This window comes from Olea europaea, chromosome 13, assembly GCF_002742605.1.
Source record: "Olea europaea var. sylvestris chromosome 13, O_europaea_v1, whole genome shotgun sequence".
Lineage (NCBI taxonomy): Eukaryota > Viridiplantae > Streptophyta > Magnoliopsida > Lamiales > Oleaceae > Olea > Olea europaea.
Window position 1 is genome coordinate 24,414,384 of NC_036249.1, and position 18,592 is coordinate 24,432,975.

Below are 18,592 nucleotides of genomic sequence, written 5' to 3' on the forward strand. Positions count from 1 at the left end.
ATCTTTTTTTTTTAACTATATTAATAAATTTTTATGGTGTAATTTGGAAAAGGATAAAAGAAAATATTTGTTACATTCTATCCCAGCACAATAACAGTTGCCAATTAATAATAATATAATTATAATAGTTTAGTTTAAATATAATAAGATTTTAAATATAATTATAGTTAATTGGACAAGAGGGATAGGTCAGAGAAAAAAGTGAGTAATGAGTGTGAGCAAATCACTCATTTTAAAGGATCCATCTATTTGATTGACTATAAATATTTACGAGACAAGATTAAATGCAGAGAATTATAAAATAACTTTTAGTTGTCATTTAACATACCAAACATTTTATAAAAATGCATAATGAGATCATTTAACGTCATACACTTGATTTACCGTAGACCAAAAAACGAAATTCATGTTGGTTTTGTTTCTCCACAAACTTTTCACCTAGAAGCATTTCATTATAAATTTAAAATATGAAGTATTAGTAGTTGTAACCAATATGAAAAGTATGTCATAACCCTTCCACCACGGTTCGCAACCAATAAAAAATGTTTGAGCATATGGTTTCTGAACTCTCAAGATGAAATTGGAATTCAGAAATTATAAAAAATTATATATGTTCTTCTCTTGTTGATGATAAAGACTCATTCCAAATTACTCGACTGTGATTCAATTATTTTTTATGGGGGTTAGGGGTTGGAGTAAAGTTGTAGATACATAGTTGTTAGTGACCCCAGCGCATGGTTGGCTTAATAAAATCTTAGCATTCAAACAATCTCTTTGTGAACCCAAAATTTATAATAATAATAATAATAATAATTTCCACAATAAATAGTACTAAAATTCGTACTATTTTGAGAAACCCTAGCTATCTCACCATTCATGGTACTTTGTTAAAATATTTTTACTACATATTGTTTAAGGTTGATGAAATTTTCATTTTCTATCTCCTATTACTCTAAAAAATGAGGATTCTTAAGTTAATTTGCTATCATAATACTAATCCAAATCTATTCCAGTTTCATATTCTGTTAGACCCCATGTCTAATTATTTTTGTATTTGTGTTACTGATCATTGTATTTTCGAATTGGATTATAGACAAAGAAATATTATTGTTAGAATTTTTTATCTTTAATGAATACGAACTTGCACATAAAAATATTAGTATTATTTTTAAATATTAAATAAACGTATAAAAATGAAGTTTCATGTTAAACCTTATTAAATCATTTGAGCATTTGATTTCCTCTAAATTTTATTGTTTCATGTCAAACAATTCAGCCCCGTTTGGTCCCATTATTTGTTATTATAATTTTTGGAATAATATTTTTATGGAGAATGTGTGATTAAAAATGAGTAAAAGTTTTCGATTTACGTATAATATTATTTTATGAAAGATTATGTAATTAAAAATAATATAGAGAAAAAATTATAATGTGAAATAATAAAGACCAACAGGAGCAATAGGTTATGCGGACATGGCATTGCCAATAAGAAAATATATTCGGTGTGGTATTTAAATGGACTTCAATTTATGAAATGTCACATTAATTATTTTAGTTTATAACTTTCTTTCCTTTTTCCTTTTTTTTCCTAGTCATTAAAATTTTTATTTTGTTTTTGTTTAGACACTGCATCTATTTTATTTGTGGAAATGACATGAAATTCTGTTAATATATCATTTTAACTCCAGATGCGGGTTGGGGAAGAAAGATTGAAGTGTTTCCTTATTGTTTTATGTTATTATCGTAATTATTATCTTTCTCTAAAAAAATGCATTTTCCTCGCTCCGACATAAAAGATAATTGGTCTTATCTTAATTTGTACTAGTTCAGTTCTTGATTCAGAATACTCAATTTAAAATTTGACTTGTTCCTTAGTAGACTTGTCCATCCATCCCTGTTCATTCAATTAAAATCCTCTATTAAATCCAAAATTAGTTTATATTCTATTTTTATTTTATATATATAGAGTAATCATCCATGCCTCGTTTTAATGTGAACCTAAAAAAAAACCCTATATTAAAACATAATACATAGTTAATAAGGCTCTAAGTTTTTCCTCAATCAGGCCATTTCGTAAAATATAATTAAAGCCTAGATAGCCCCATGCATAAGCCTATGTTCATGCAGTATGTTATTTGGAGAAACCAAATTAAACCAAACATAGGATTCTTTAAAATTCACTATTCATCAAATTCATCAAATTCATTTTCAACAGTACATTCTTTCGATAAAATAATTTTACAAGTAAATCGAAAATTTTCCCTATTTTTTAATCACATATTTTTAAAATAATATCACTTTTCATAAAATCTATTATCAAAAAAATTTACATCAAACATCCCTTGGTAATAAGTTAAGAAAGCAAATGAATTAACTAATGATGTTTTCTTGTACTTTTTTCTTTTGATGAGACAAGTAACGAAAATATTTAACTAAAATGTGACAAGGAACAGCTTATAAGTAGATCTAAATTTAATGGATTGGAAACCACATTAATCCATTAAAAAACTACTTTGTGTAGAATTTAAGACAAGAATTGAAAACCATAGTTTTGCTTAAGAAGTAGTCTTATAATTCAAGGATCCATCTCTTCCACCTAACTAAGGAAAAACGACATGGCAGCAAATTCCCTTATGAACTATAAAATGATGCATTGGCCGGTTCTATCCGACTACAACAAGCTAGAAAGACATATAACAACTCAGAGAGAGAGTGAGAGATTTACACACAGGGAGGAAGGGAGAGAGAGATATTGGAGAGGGAACTCGACCGGACAAGAAGTGTAATGGAGACATGGGTTCGAGTTTTGATCTTAGTAGGATGTTTGTTTCCTGCATTTGTCGAATGCAGAGTTCGTCATTACAAATTTAATGTAAGTTTATTGTATATATTTTAAAGTGTGTTTTTCCATTCTATCCATTGGTATCATTTGTATACAATACTAGCGGATATTCTTGAACGTCGAACTGAACAGAATTAGCGAGCCAAGTTAAGAAATAGAGATTAGGCATTAAAATTCTTCGATAACCCAATGACTCTAACGTACCAATCATGCACACTGCATAATTACATTGTATAACTTGGAAGCGAAAGAGAATGTTGTAGAATATTTGAAAATATTGGATTCAAGTTCGCTTACAATATTTCTTTTAACTTCTATGTGCAACATGCATGCAAAATTCTTTTGCTTCTAATTTTTGGGGAAAAAAAAACAATTTTAGTTAATCTCTCATCTATGCATTGACTGGCAATTGGTAATTGAAGCTAATTCGAATTAGCTAAGGTGGTTAACCTTAATTTCAAAGAAAGAGATGAAAAATGTCAAAATTATACAAAAATGGAAGGTACACCCATTTATCAATTTGCAGCCTTCTAAGTTATTTTTCCATTACTGTACTAGCAAAAAAAAGGCAAATTTTCTTCATTCATAGGATTTTCTAATTATTTTAAACACGGTTCTGATGGGCAGTGGCTTTTATGTGCAGGTGGCGATGAAAAACACTACTCGACTGTGTGCGACCAAACCCATAGTCACTGTCAATGGGAAATTTCCGGGTCCCACCATCTACGCCAGGGAAGATGATATAGTGCTTGTCAAGGTCGTCAACCACGTAAAATACAACGTGTCTATTCATTGGTAAGACACTAAAATTATTGTCCAACTTACTCGTGCTGGTGCCAATAGACCTTGTAAATTAATTTACGTGTTTCTTTCAAATGGTAGGCACGGCGTAAGGCAACTACGGACAGGATGGGCAGATGGTCCGGCATATATCACGCAATGTCCCATCCAGTCCGGCCAAAGCTATGTCTACAACTTCACCATCACGGGCCAAAGGGGCACACTACTTTGGCACGCTCATATTCTATGGTTGAGGGCCACCGTCCACGGCGCCATAGTCATCTTGCCTAAGCTTGGTGTCCCATATCCTTTCCCGAAACCTGATCACGAACGCGTCGTTATCTTAGGTGAGGATGGGGCTGAAATTTTGATTCGAGCTTCATATCATGTTTAGTACACAGTATTAGATTCGACTAAACTCGACAATATAAAAATATGATTTTAACTTGTTTTTCCTTTAACATTGTCTAGTACTATCCAATCATCCACTGTTAAATATTCTTTTAGGCCATTCAATATTCATGGTTGAACATACACGCGTTCACAAGCATAGGCGTCGCTCATCAAAGGTTCGAGTGTAAAACACATTGTATTTCTTGAATAAATCGACTAATAGTTCAATACTGCAGCTGAATGGTGGAAATCAGATACTGAAGACGTGATCAACGAGGCGATGAAATCCGGTGTGGCGCCAAATGTATCGGATGCTCACACAATCAATGGCTTTCCAGGACTAGTTCCAAATTGTTCATCAACAAGTACCAAAAATAACTTTCAATTGCATAATATATCGATGAATGTACAATATTTTCACAAAATTAATGGTTCCAATCAAAATTTGATGATGCAGAGGGCTACACATTGAATGTCAAACCGGGAAAAACCTACATGCTAAGAGTAATCAATGCTGCACTCAATGAAGAACTCTTCTTCAAAATTGCAGGACACAAAATGACAGTAGTAGAAGTTGATGCTACATATGTTAAACCTTTCAAAACAGACACGATTCTGGTCGCTCCTGGCCAAACCACCAATGTCATCCTGGCGGCAGACAAGGGCTCGGGGAGGTACCTGGTGGCAGCCGCCACTTTTATGGACACTCCGGTGGTGGCTATCGACAATCTGACAGCAACTGCCATGCTACATTATACTGGAACACTTTCTAGTACCCCAACAATGTTAACTAGTCCTCCACCTCAAAATGCCACCCCAGTAGCCAACAATTTCACAAACTCTCTCAAAAGCTTAAATTCAAAAAAATATCCTGCCAAAGTGCCAATAAAAGTTGATCATTCTCTGTTATTCGCTGTTGGGCTCGCAGTCAATCCATGTCCCACGTGCAAAGCTGGGAATGGAAGCCGTGTCGTGGCTGATATAAACAATATCACATTTGTTATGCCAACCACTGCTCTTTTGCAAGCACATTACTTCAAGATTAAAGGAGTTTTCACCACTGATTTCCCCGGGAATCCTCCATTTGCCTTTAATTATACTGGTAATCCTCCAGCAAATTTACAGACTAATAATGGGACCAAGCTGTATAGGCTATCTTACAACGCAACAGTTCAAGTGGTCTTGCAAGATACTGGTATAATTGCCCCTGAGAACCATCCTGTTCATCTACATGGCTTCAATTTCTTTGCTGTTGGTAGGGGCCTAGGAAATTTCAATCCGAAAACTGATCCTAAGAAATTCAATCTTGTCGACCCTGTTGAAAGAAACACCATTGGAGTACCATCTGGTGGATGGGTTGCTATAAGATTCCGGGCCGATAATCCTGGTACATTAATAACATTATCAACACATTTGGTACTTAGACACAACTCGATTGTATATCTAATAAGATTTTGTGTGCAATTTTGCAGGGGTATGGTTTATGCATTGCCATTTGGAAGTGCACACAACATGGGGACTGAAAATGGCTTTCTTGGTGGACAATGGAAAGGGCCCTAATGAATCTGTTCCTCCACCTCCAAAAGATCTTCCAAAATGTTAATTTTCGACAGAGATTATCAGTTTCGAGCAGTCATAATTGAAGTGTAGTCTTCAAGTGTTTAAAAGAGGAAAAAGGTAAATGGAACATCAATGAAGAAGCAAAAACAGGAAAGGATTGAGTCAATAAAACAATTGGTAAAGTGCAAAGAGTTGAGATTTGTTTGTTTCTTGAGTAAAGAAATTTTTTCTCAAGTAGAGGATAATAATTAAGTGTTGTATCATTTGCGATTTAATTTACAAAAATTCCACAAGATTTCAAATAAAGAGACCAATTCATATGTTGTTTTGATACCATGTTTCAGAACATGATTGTGTGTGTGTGTGTGTGTTTTTTTTTTTTTTTGGAGGCTCGACTACTATTGAGGTAAAGTGGACTAGACAATCTAGGTCCGACAAGCCCACGAGTCATATGGGCACATCATAACAAAAATGTACAATATGCCAAGGTTTTTGATTAATCTTAATGGATACACCACAAACTAGTAGTGCCCAGCTACAGACTATTTTGTCGCCTAAACCTTGCGATAGTGCTTAGGCCTACAACGATATGGCTCAAGTTACCAAAATATGAGTCATGCCAAATGAGCACGCCGGTTCGACAACTCTAGGTGGACAACTATAAGTAATCTTGAAAAGTGAAGCACTCCAGCTAACTTTAGACAAACAAAATGGATAAAAGCAATAATTATGCAAACTAATGTGACTTTTTCCAACCCATGTTGCATGGACTTGTGATGCTCATATGAGGAACTTTTTATTGCAACTATCAATCACTAAACTACACATTTTGCTATCAACTAAGAAATAATTTGACCTATGAGGAATTACATATATCACAAGTGGATCACAAACTATTAGTTCTTTTTGAGGGATAATTAGTTTTTTTTTTTTTCCATTTTTAGAATATATTATAATTATATATACGTATAAGGAATTATTTTTTATTTGCTTGTATTTTGGCAATTAAAATCTAATATTTTACACTTACTATTCTTATAATAAATTTCTAAAAATTTCAATATTTCAAATTCACTTATGTGAAGTAATTTTTTGGTTAAATATTAAAACTTAATTATTGAATTTATTTTCTGAAAATATTAAAGGTACTTGACTTATTTCGTTAGTTATATATTAATATATATACAGTTATAACTTTTCACAGAGAGAGAGAGAGAGAGAGAGGAATTTGTTAAAAGTATATTTAATTTAGTCAAACAAAAAAAATGGACCACATATTATTTTTTGGGTCGCTCTTAGAAAAGAAAAATGGAATAAGAAACATTCCACTTGTTGAAAGTCCAACATTATTTATGTAGCAATACCTTTACTTTCTAACGCCCAGTGAGAAGAGCTCTCTTTGCGGAAGGAGTCCAAATAAGTTGTGGGAACCTGGGAGCCAACAAGGGCACATCCTGCGATTTACCTCCCTGAGCAGCTGAGGGGCCGGAGGTTCAGGGACAGATAGTGCTTAGGCCTACAACGATATGGCTCAAGTTACCAAAATATGAGTCATGCCAAATGAGCACGCCGGTTCGACAACTCTAGGTGGACAACTATAAGTAATCTTGAAAAGTGAAGCACTCCAGCTAACTTTAGACAAACAAAATGGATAAAAGCAATAATTATGCAAACTAATGTGACTTTTTCCAACCCATGTTGCATGGACTTGTGTAGTGCTTAGGCCTACAACGATATGGCTCAAGTTACCAAAATATGAGTCATGCCAAATGAGCACGCCGGTTCGACAACTCTAGCGTGGACAACTATAAGTAATCTTGAAAAGTGAAGCACTCCAACTAACTTTAGACAAACAAAATGGATAAAAGCAATAATTATGCAAACTAATGTGACTTTTTCCAACCCATGTTGCATGGACTTGTGATGCTCATATGAGGAACTTTTTATTGCAACTATCAATCACTAAACTACACATTTTGCTATCAACTAAGAAATAATTTGACCTATGAGGAATTACATATATCACAAGTGGATCACAAACTATTAGTTCTTTTTGAGGGATAATTATTTTTTTTTTTTTCCATTTTTAGAATATATTATAATTATATATACGTATAAGGAATTATTTTTTATTTGCTTGTATTTTGGCAATTAAAATCTAATATTTTACACTTACTATTCTTATAATAAATTTCTAAAAATTTCAATATTTCAAATTCACTTATGTGAAGTAATTTTTTGGTTAAATATTAAAACTTAATTATTGAATTTATTTTCTGAAAATATTAAAGGTACTTGACTTATTTCGTTAGTTATATATTAATATATATACAGTTATAACTTTTCACAGAGAGAGAGAGAGAGAGAGAGGAATTTGTTAAAAGTATATTTAATTTAGTCAAACAAAAAAAATGGACCACATATTATTTTTTGGGTCGCTCTTAGAAAAGAAAAATGGAATAAGAAACATTCCACTTGTTGAAAGTCCAACATTATTTATGTAGCAATACCTTTACTTTCTAACGCCTAACTAATTAAGCGCCTGTCTGGACCGACTAATTAGTGGAAAGTGAATCGTTGAAATACATAATTTCTGTAACATTTCTGAGCACTTGTCAGACATAAAAATAGGAATTTTTCTCCAAATTTCACAATTGCCCTCCTCATTTATAGTCACACGTTACCCAAAGACTTTGAGCTACCAACATATGTAGGGGCAGAATCGTCAAATAGCTTGACATATGTTCTGACGAGTTGGCAGCCACTGCCCTCGTTTTTAATTGATAACAGTCCGTTTTCTCCTAATTAGCTCGTCCAGACAGGCGCTAAGTTGAAATCTTTAAACACTATTACTCATTTCTTTTGTATATGACATGGGAATAATAATTTATCTCTCTTCTTTTTGAAAACTTAAGAGCTAAAAAAAGGGCATGGAAAATGTATTTGAGGATCCCAACCCATTAAGTTTGTGCAAACAGTCCACAATATTTATTTCTTCATATTAAGTTTTTTCACTTTAAATTTGTAGGATATTGATTCTTGATGGACATTTGTCATCTATTTTTTCGTAAGAAAGTCAAATCTTAATTGGAAAAGATGATTTTACTCTTGATTCAGTTAAAATAAACGGTCACCCCCAACCAACCAAAATGACCAAACTGCATGGCTCATAGGCCTACTAGCATCTCAGAGTCTAACAAAGGTATATATCTAGCCCATGTTCGGCCCCATTTTTTAAAAAAATTATTTTTAACCTCATATCTTATGGAATGCACGACTTTTATCAACTTTTGAACTACACATTTCATCAATTTTATTTAAATCTTAAAATTTAATTTTTAGCCAAATAAAAAAGGCCACTTTACACCCCAACCTAAGACAGTAAAAAGTTGTAAAAGCTGACAAATCGGAGTGGAAAACCAACCAGTCAATGCCTTGATTTCAAGTTTACTTCCAATAATTGAAAGTAATACTTTTCTTTTGAAAGAAAACAATTTATGCACACGTAGGAATTTAAAATTCTTGACATAAAAGTGACAATACACTTATAATTAGTACTCTTTTGACTCCATTTCGGAACTACACATACAATGAACCTTTCATAATGTCACAATATCCAGCTGTTTCATTTGGCTGAAGTTTTTCCTAATTAATTAGCATATAATGACATTATTTAAGAAAGTTTTATCATGTTTAGTACGTTAAATTGAATAGAATTGGACAAAACAAGTAAGAAAAAAGCAATTATATCCTGTGTATTAGTAACCCTTTTTTATTTTCTTTAGTCCTGCTAACTTATTAAATGTTTACTAAGAAAAACATCAAACCATAGGAGGCTAGTTTCAGTATGGATTAAAAGTTGATAACTCGTTTATGGGCAAGAAATTATCATTGTCTTAATGTAAGTTTAAATATTTGAATCTATATTATTGACCAATGATTCGACGGCCTACCTTTTGTAGGGATGTGAGCGTGGCTTGAATTTTATGTTATAAGTCCAAGTATAATCTACTAATTCCTCTGTTGTAATTATAGCTACGGCTTAGATTTTTTTCAAGCATAAGTAGAGCTTAGAATGTATAGACCAACTTGTTTGTCCTCACACATATACCTACCTCACTATCACGCAAGTTAATTGACATCTCGATTGCCGTGAAGTGTAAAACGACCTGATCTAGCCATTGAGGTGGCCCGGTCCATTTTTTTTATGGGTTCACCGCAGTTTATATTTTTCGATCGTGTCATGTTGTGCCTAGTTCGATGTGGCCATCAACTCAACAATTATTTTCCGTTTTAACCTTTATGGAGTGGTCCAATACAGACGGTCCCCATTGGTGCTGGCCACATTTATGTTTGTCTTGTTCATATTGTATTGAAAACCTTTTCCTTGCATCAATAATGGGAGACTCTCGTAACTTTTTACACCCTTTTAACTCTTTTGCTTGTGGTTTAAATTATACTGGACCACCACTGCCAATTCTACAGTGTGAATAAAACTCTGAAATATCAGCATTTACATCAGTTTGGCCATAACACAGTAAAATATCTGCTAGGGTAGCCTTAAATTTTCACAATGAGAATGCATTACTAAAACTTTGTACATCCTTTTTTGCAGTTTCGTGTATTATTGCTCTCGAATTGGTATACGGGTTTCATTCTTGACAAAATGAAGAGGGTTAGAGTAAGTCGATAGCGTCTTATGATATGAATTTTAATACTCATTTCGATGGGACGTATTTGCGCCATGACAAAGGTAGTTGCCCTCAGCAGCAAAAAATGTGGACACCACTAATTCTCCCTTCAATTCCAATAACAAAAATGCCTGAGGCAGATGCATCCATATACTATACCCATAACAGTTTGTCCTTTAAGCAGACCCCACAGACACCTTCAACCAATCGTCCTCAATACTTCTCATTTCTCAGCCTCTTTCTTCTATTAGAATATTACTGTGTTATCTCCAAATCTTGCCCTCTAACTTACAAGTACAAATTACTGGTAAACATGGATTCTCTTCTGTAAATTCATTAGTAGGTCGTGCTAGTCCATCTCGTCTAAAAGTTTGTACTCGTAAAGGAACTTCAACATGCTCTACCATCAAAAGTCTCATTTCTGAAATGTGCCACAGTAAGAATTAAACTCAATTATTTAGTCTGATGTGACGTTGAAGTATCTCGTCTAAAAGTACTTTCAAACCCCCATCATTAAAGAAAAGAAGTAACAAATCTTTCTCATTCTTTCTTCACCATCTACTTGAAATTCTTTCTTTCTCTGTAAATCTTGAGTCTTTCTTACTTTTGCTTAGATGTTTATGCCTTTTGATTAGTTAAAGAAATATTTACATGAAAGATCTACTTTTTCCACACTTCCTGTGTTTTCCTTGGGTTTAGGAAAGTGGGAGCCTTTTCTAGATTCCTCACCTTATGTGAATAAGTTTTTTGTTTGATTAATTGCTTATCTAGTCATAAGGGACCTCCACTTGTATGTGTGTACCTCTTTCAATTGTCAAATTCTTTTGCCTTGAAGGGGTTCACCAAGTCGCCTGTTAGAGTAGCTGCAAAAAATGAACTGGGAAATGGAACTCTTATCTCCTGCATCATATTTGAGTTCCTCAAATTGGCCTTTTGAGGAGAACAAGGGGACAAAATGGACACCTGAAGAGAACAAAATGTTTGAGGAAGCTCTAGCATTATTCGACGAGGATACTCCGGATCGATGGGATAATGTTGCAGCTATGATCCCTGGAAAGACTGTAAGTGATGTGATCAAACAATACATTGAATTGGTAGATGATGTCAGTGATATAGAAGCAGGGCTTTATCCAATACCAGGCTATACCAATAATATTAATTCTTTCACATTGGAGTGGGTGAATAGCCATGGCTATGATGGATTGAAACATCTCTATGGTCCTGGAGGGAAGAGGAATTCGTTGGCTCGTTCTTCTGATCATGAAAGGAGAAAGGGAGTTCCATGGACTGAGGAAGAACACAGGTGATTTTTCGTTCATGTAATTGTAAATTTTATATTGTTAACTATTTTAAAATCTTGCCTTTAGTTAAATAAAGCAGGATTTTCTGTCTTTTGCAATCAAAGTCATAAAGTTGGCAAAAGGGAAGGACATATTTTGATAGCGTTCATTTTGATGAAACTGATAGTTAGAAATTAGCATAACTTGATTATAGTGCTAGATTGGACTAAACAGTACACCATACGGGATTTTAACCTACGAACACGTTGTAGTTACTTATGCAAAGCATTTTTCTTTTCGTCTGATGATATCTATTGATGGTGAACCCTCAGGCAATTTCTTTTGGGGCTCAAAAAGTATGGAAAAGGAGACTGGAGAAATATCTCTCGAAATTTTGTAACGACAAGGACTCCGACTCAGGTTGCCAGTCATGCTCAGAAATACTTTATCAGGCAGCTTTCTGGAGGGAAAAATAAAAGAAGGTCCAGCATACATGATATCACAACTGTCAATCTTACAGAAACTGAATGGACCTTACCAGAAGAAGATAGGCCTCATTCACCACAGAAACAGAATCCGAATATGAATGCCAAGATCAAAGTAGAACGTGATTCTACTATGCCGAGTCAAGGATTCAATCTACCAAATTGCAGCTCAATCCGAACGCATCTCAGAGGGACTGCTCCGTTTGGATTAAATCTGCATGATCTACATATGCAGAATGTTACATCGAATGGACTCGAGTTTGGACATCCCAGTGCAATTTTTCAGGTGTAGCCCACCATATGAGTGATTTCACAATGCTGCTACAAGTATGGTACAAATTTGTAGGTGTTACAAAATTTTTCTTTGGAATATTCATGATCTCCATTTTAGAAAGTTAGATACTCAACTCGAGTTACCTTGTGTCCTGAACTTTAAGTTGTCAGTTGTGTATTGTTAAGGATTTCAAGATGCTGCATTAGGAGAGACACATTGTCAAGTAAATTATCCTTTTTAAGTTCACAGGGTATGTAAAACTCCAGCTACATGAAGGTTTTCTTAGAATGAGTTCAGAGCTACGGAAGGTGTCGATCGTGAAAGTTGCAACTATCATAAACATTGTTGCTGTTTCGGCATCTTCAAAGACCCTTTGTTACAAGACCATTGTTATGAAATAATTTGTGCGGGTTTTCGCAAAAAGTGTGAGGTGCCCCGGAAAATGTCTATTCCGGGATATCCTCAGGCTCTCGGGTCAACTAAAGAGAAGACATTCTTCACACTGAACCACGGTAATTGTTGATCACTTGTGGGCGGCACTTGACAATGACTAACGACTACGCATCAGATACTTCATGCTTCTCCCAAATTCAGTAATTCAGCATCACTCTTTAGCCAAAATGCTAAGTAAACTCTGCTTTTCTAAAGATTCCAAGTGGAAAAATGTGACTTTTCACTTGCAAAGAACCTATTTGACTTAATTCTGAGGACCCAAATCTTTACCAGAGAGAATCCATTCCCCATGATAAGCCAATGGTTGATCCTTTTTTTCCTTCTTCACGTTGAAACAATGGTTGTTCAAGTGACATATGTATCCTCAAAGGCTGATGACTCTTGTATAAAAAACCACCAATACTTGTCAAGATTGAGTTCTTGAGAGGGAAATTCCGATGATTACTGTTTATTTTTCGTCATTAATATTATCATTACTTTTTAATTTGGTATGCTGAACTAAACAGAACTAGTGGGTTTAATAAGAAAGGAACATCTTATTCAACATGCCAACCATATTATAAAATATTTGAATGAACAAACCAAATCTTCTGAAAATGGTCCTAATTAGTTATAAAAATGTCAAATAGATTTCATTTTTAAGATCTCTAAATATGTTGGCAAGATTCTCTCTTTTGAGTGGGAAATAATTATATCAATCTTGAATTTCTTAAAAGGGATTCTGAAGTAAATCTCTCTCCTAATCAAGTGCAGTAAGGAACTTAAGTGAATAATCAAATGATTTGATAACATCTATGGGAAACAATAATAGTTTGGAAAGGCCTTGAAAAGTTAGTAACACTAATATAATCACTTTTACCTTTGGACAAGAATCTAATGAGAATTTAATTTACTAGGAAATGAAAACACAGGAAAAAAATTGAATAGTCTTCAAGATTTCACGAAGTGTGACATTCATGTCCAAGTCATTTTATCATGGTGCTATTCCTCAACTTATAACGTTGTGCACACGATATTCTAACATGAAGGAAAAAAAACTATTTACATGGTAAAAGGCCATGCATCCTCATCAACTTCCTCCATCTTGTCCATATCTTAATACATCGATAGTAAATCTTTTAGTACAGATCACGTGTGATGCCTATTCTTCAAGTGTCTAGTACAAGTCGTGTGCCCTAAATGCTCATACTATCCAACATGTGCCTGGTGTGGCCTTATACCACTAAATGGGATTTTCCCATCATGTTAGGATATTGCACGCACAATGTTAAAAGGTTGATAACATCGATGTCATGCTTACGAAAGGTGAGGGCCCTTGGTGGGATAAACCCAAAATTTTATAAATGGCTGGCGTTGTAACTAGCTCTACGAGCATTTGTATGTTCTCTTATCTTGGCGATTCACTTAATTTAAAAGTATAAGATGTTACGAAAAAGAACAAACTATTTATTTATGTTCTCTTGCTCAAGTTGAACTAGATGTAAAATAAGCTTTTGTTAATATTCACGAGTTAACTCTTCTCAATTTATTCATGATGAGTATAACAGGTCTTATCTAAATATGTTGCTATGGAATAAGTTGTAAACTCTATTATGTGACCTCGATGAGATGCTTGTGGTATCGCCTTGGTGCTAATGTTCACAATTGGGTAAAGGCACTAGATATTCATCTTTCTTTCTCATCACACGTTCTCGTGACATGCTTGATAGATAAATTGAATAGTATAAAATAATTAAAAAAAAAATTATTATCCATGTATTCATCATAGTGTTCAATTCCGTCAAATACCGAATACCAAACATCTATTTTCTTGGGTTAGTTGTCATCTTGGAATGTTATCGGCATGTTGCTCCCTGTGGGACCAATATGAAAAGCCTATGTCCACCAACAGTACTTGTGAATATTATTTCTGATCCCACCACCAACTAGCTTAAAAATTTCTTAGGCAACAATAGCAATATCACCATTTTGACTATAATTTATGATAAATGACAAAGTAACCTTATTCTTTCTTTACCAAAGAAGCACATTTTTGCAACTTGCATATTAAAAGCACTTTATTTAAATGTGATGAACCCCTCCCCTGGGAAAGTAGGAACCTTTTCAAGATTTCACAACTTGTGTAAATAATTATTCATATTCCCATTAAGTGTTTTATTAAATGCTTATCTAGTCATAAAGGACCTCCACTTGTATATGTTTCCGTCCTTCTATTGTCATATTCTTTTGCCACGAAGGTGGTCACCAAATTGCCTCTAAGGGTCCATTTGATTGCAAGAATGGAATTTGGATAGAAAGAAAATGTATTTCAGAGAATTAAATTACTTAGAACTTGTTTTATTGAGAATTGTCGATTAAATGTGTTTGATTGATATAGTTTTTCACCTAGAAAATATTGAAATATTGGATCTTTTGGTATTAGTTTGGCTTTGTTTTTCATAAAAATTGTCAATTAAATGGATAGAATTTGTTACAGTTGTGAATAAAATTTGTTTCCAATGCCCAAAATTTTTTTTTTTTTTAAAAATGGAAAAACCAATTCCCACTAAACCCATGGGAACTGGTTTTCCACGAAACCAAAGAAAAAGTTGACGTGGAGGGGGAGGGGGGGGGGGGGGGGGAAGGAAAATGAATTGCCAAGAAAAAATGTGGAATCAAACAACCAAAAAGATGGAAAATAGAAAAAAAAAACTCATGGAAAATTCCATGAATCAAACAGGCAGTAACAAACTTCAAAATTGAACTGAGAATGGAACATGAGAGGAAAGGAGAATCCATGGACAGAGGAAGAATGCAGGTGATTCTTTGTTCTGCTGTAGATTCTTGTAATTTTAAATTTTAAATTGAAAACTGTTCTAAAATCTTGCATTTTACTGTTCATTTTGAGGAAACTGATAGTTAGAAATTAACATAACTTGATCTACTGAAGGCTTCAGAATGTTGTAGTTAGTTTGTTGCATGCTAAAGAAGTATTGAATAATAGTTTCTTGATGTAGTAAATTCTTTTGGGTAATTGGCACAAAACGTCCTTACCTTTCAAGTCTATTGTGGAAAACGTCCCTACCTTTCATTTTTTGGCATTTTTGCCCTCATTTCAACATTTCTTTGCGCTGGACGTCCTTCCGTCCATATTCCGTCAGTTTTTCCGTTAATTAAAGGGTAATTGGCATAAAACGTCCCTACCTTTCAAGTCTATTGTGGAAAACGTCCCTATCTTTCATTTTTTGGCATTTTTGCCTTCATTTCAACCTTTTTTTTGCGCTGGACGTCCTTCCGTCCATATTCCGTCAGTTTTTCCGTTAATTAAATACAAAAATACATTTTTCTTTTCATAAACAAGGGTAAAATTGTCCTCACCCACTTCACCCCTTTTTCCCACCATCAACTTAGTCCATAAGTAACAGTAGCAGCAACATGAATCTGAAAATACTTTAAATGATTAAGTTAAATAAAGAAAAAATATCGTGAACACATTATATTTCACAATTCCACAACTACTGTTACTGTCATCTTGTGTCACTGGAAAATTTTAGAAAGATATATTAAATGGGTAGTCAATTTATAATGAGCCAAAATGGTGAATGGCTCTTTTTGGCTCAATGGAGAAGATAAATGGCTCATTTTAAATTGACTCATTATAAATTGACTACCCATTTAATATATCTTTCTAAATTTTTCTAGTGACATAAGATGACAGCAACAGTAGTTGTGGAGTTGTGAAATATAATGTGTTCACGATATTTTTTCTTTATTTAACTTAATCATTTAAAGTATTTTCAGATTCATGTTGCTGCTACTGTTACTTATGGACTAAGTTGATGGCGGGAAAAAGGGGTGAAGTGGGTGAGGACAATTTTACCCTTGTTTATGGAAAGAAAAAGATATTTTTGTATTTAATTAACGAAAAAACTGACGGAATATGGACGGAAGGACGTCCAGCGCAAAGAAAGGTTGAAATGAGGGCAAAAATGCCAAAAAATGAAAGGTAGGGACGTTTTCCACAATAGACTTGAAAGGTAGGGACGTTTTGTTCCAATTACCCGAATGTTTAACGGAAAAACTGACGGAATATGGACGGAAGGACGTCCAGCGCAAAGAAAGGTTGAAATGAGGGCGAAAATGCCAAAAAATGAAAGGTAGGGACGTTTTCCACAATAAACTTGAAAGATAGGGACGTTTTGTGCCAATTACCCAAATTCTTTTCCTCTGATGATATTTTTGAGCACCATTTTTCTTCCCCAAAATGCACTTTGGAACAGTATTTTCATGTAGAATGTGTTACTAAAAATAAGGGAAAGTTTTGAATTTGTATATAATATTATTTTATAGAAAAATATATGGTTGAAAGTAAGAGAGAGAAATGTATTTTGGAAATAAGGGGGACCAAAGAAGGGCATATATTGATGGTGAACCTCCTAAGTAATTTCTGCTCGGACTCGAAAGGTATGGAAATGGCGACTGGGGAAATATCTCAAGGCATTTCGTTAGGACGAGGACTTCAACTCAGGTTCATAAATGCTTTTCAAAGTCTGCATTCTGGAGGGAATGATAAAAGAAGATCCAATAAACATGTCAATCTCACGGAATGAATTTTCTTTGTTACATTGTTACAATAATAAAATTAAAGAATAACATGATTTTTTTTTTTTTAATACAACAAGAATATAAATAAATAGATAATAAAATTGTAGAGATATATTATTCGCTGAGAATACTGTAAATTTGCAACCCAGGGCCTAAGTACACAATTTCCTTAAAATAGATTTGTCCTCTCACCATAAATGCTTGAGGTTTAGTTTGGATGTCTGTCTCCGAGGATAAAATGGAATAACCGTTAGAATTTGAGCACTTTAATTTTTATCCCGATGAAATGAATTCATGTCAAAACAACACCACCAAAACTTAGATGGAAATGAAAAATTTTATGAGAACTGGAAACTACGTAGAGATTTCGAACTAGAAAATGATGAAGATTAATTTTCTAGTGATGAATGGTGGAAAACGAGCTCAGTTATAACCATGGTCCCCATGAACGGTGAGTAAATTTTTCTATTAACTCAATATTATAATGACAATAACCATTGAAGTTTCAGCAATTCCAGAAGCTAAAAAGTCAATTAGATAAAGCAAAAAATTAGCAAAACATGGACACTCTTAAGAGACCAATTTTGCTCCCTTTTTGTTCAACATTCATGTATGCAAGTCACGTTGCACACAAGTTCAAGGCTCGATATATAATTTTGGTCCTTGATTTACAATCCTCTTGCGCGTGCATGTGGAGAAAATCTCTATGCTATACATAATTACACCCTTCCAAAGGGTAATAAAGTGGTCTTTACTTTCATCAACTTCCTATATGGGATAAACTTAAATATAGTTTTCCCTCATACATAAACCATCTTCCAATGATCCACTTTGAACTCCAATTTTTCATTCATCCGACATCATTTTGGCAAATAAATATATGATTTCGATATTGTTATAGAGGAGAACACAAATCAATCTTGATCTTCCAAAATAAACAAACGAGTCCCACTCAAAATTTATGTCAAAGTTAGTCCTTCAATTCATTTTTTACCTGACAAACACTTCATGTTACCAAGTTATGTACTCGACTCGGGTTTGTGATCAAGAAGGGTTTCATAATGCTGCATTAGGAGTGAGCTGCAAATATTGCTTTATTAGATATTATTGTTTGTTGTAAATTGCAAATCATAAAGTTTGTTGCGGTTTTTGTATCATCAAAGCTAATTTGTTATGCGTAAGCTAGACCTTTACAAGAGGGATCTAGCCCATTGTTGTTCGAGTGATGTACTATAATAGTATGTTTTGAA

At 33.9% G+C, this 18,592-nt stretch overlaps 2 protein-coding genes across 2 annotated transcripts; both read left to right on the forward strand.

The window, feature by feature from the left end:
• The first annotated feature begins 2,676 nt into the window (after positions 1–2,676).
• LOC111407973 (laccase-4-like) lies at positions 2,677–5,906 on the forward strand. Its single transcript, XM_023037706.1, has 6 exons — positions 2,677–2,872; positions 3,486–3,637; positions 3,725–3,969; positions 4,252–4,380; positions 4,473–5,402; positions 5,488–5,906. The coding sequence occupies exons 1-6, from the start codon at positions 2,786–2,788 to the stop codon at positions 5,616–5,618; spliced, it is 1,674 nt and encodes a 557-aa protein (XP_022893474.1). The 5' UTR covers positions 2,677–2,785; the 3' UTR covers positions 5,619–5,906.
• A 4,666-nt stretch (positions 5,907–10,572) lies between these two features.
• Positions 10,573–12,684, forward strand: LOC111407974 (transcription factor DIVARICATA-like). The gene is made up of 2 exons (XM_023037707.1): positions 10,573–11,569; positions 11,879–12,684. The coding sequence occupies exons 1-2, from the start codon at positions 11,139–11,141 to the stop codon at positions 12,321–12,323; spliced, it is 876 nt and encodes a 291-aa protein (XP_022893475.1). The 5' UTR covers positions 10,573–11,138; the 3' UTR covers positions 12,324–12,684.
• The last annotated feature ends 5,908 nt before the right edge of the window (positions 12,685–18,592 follow it).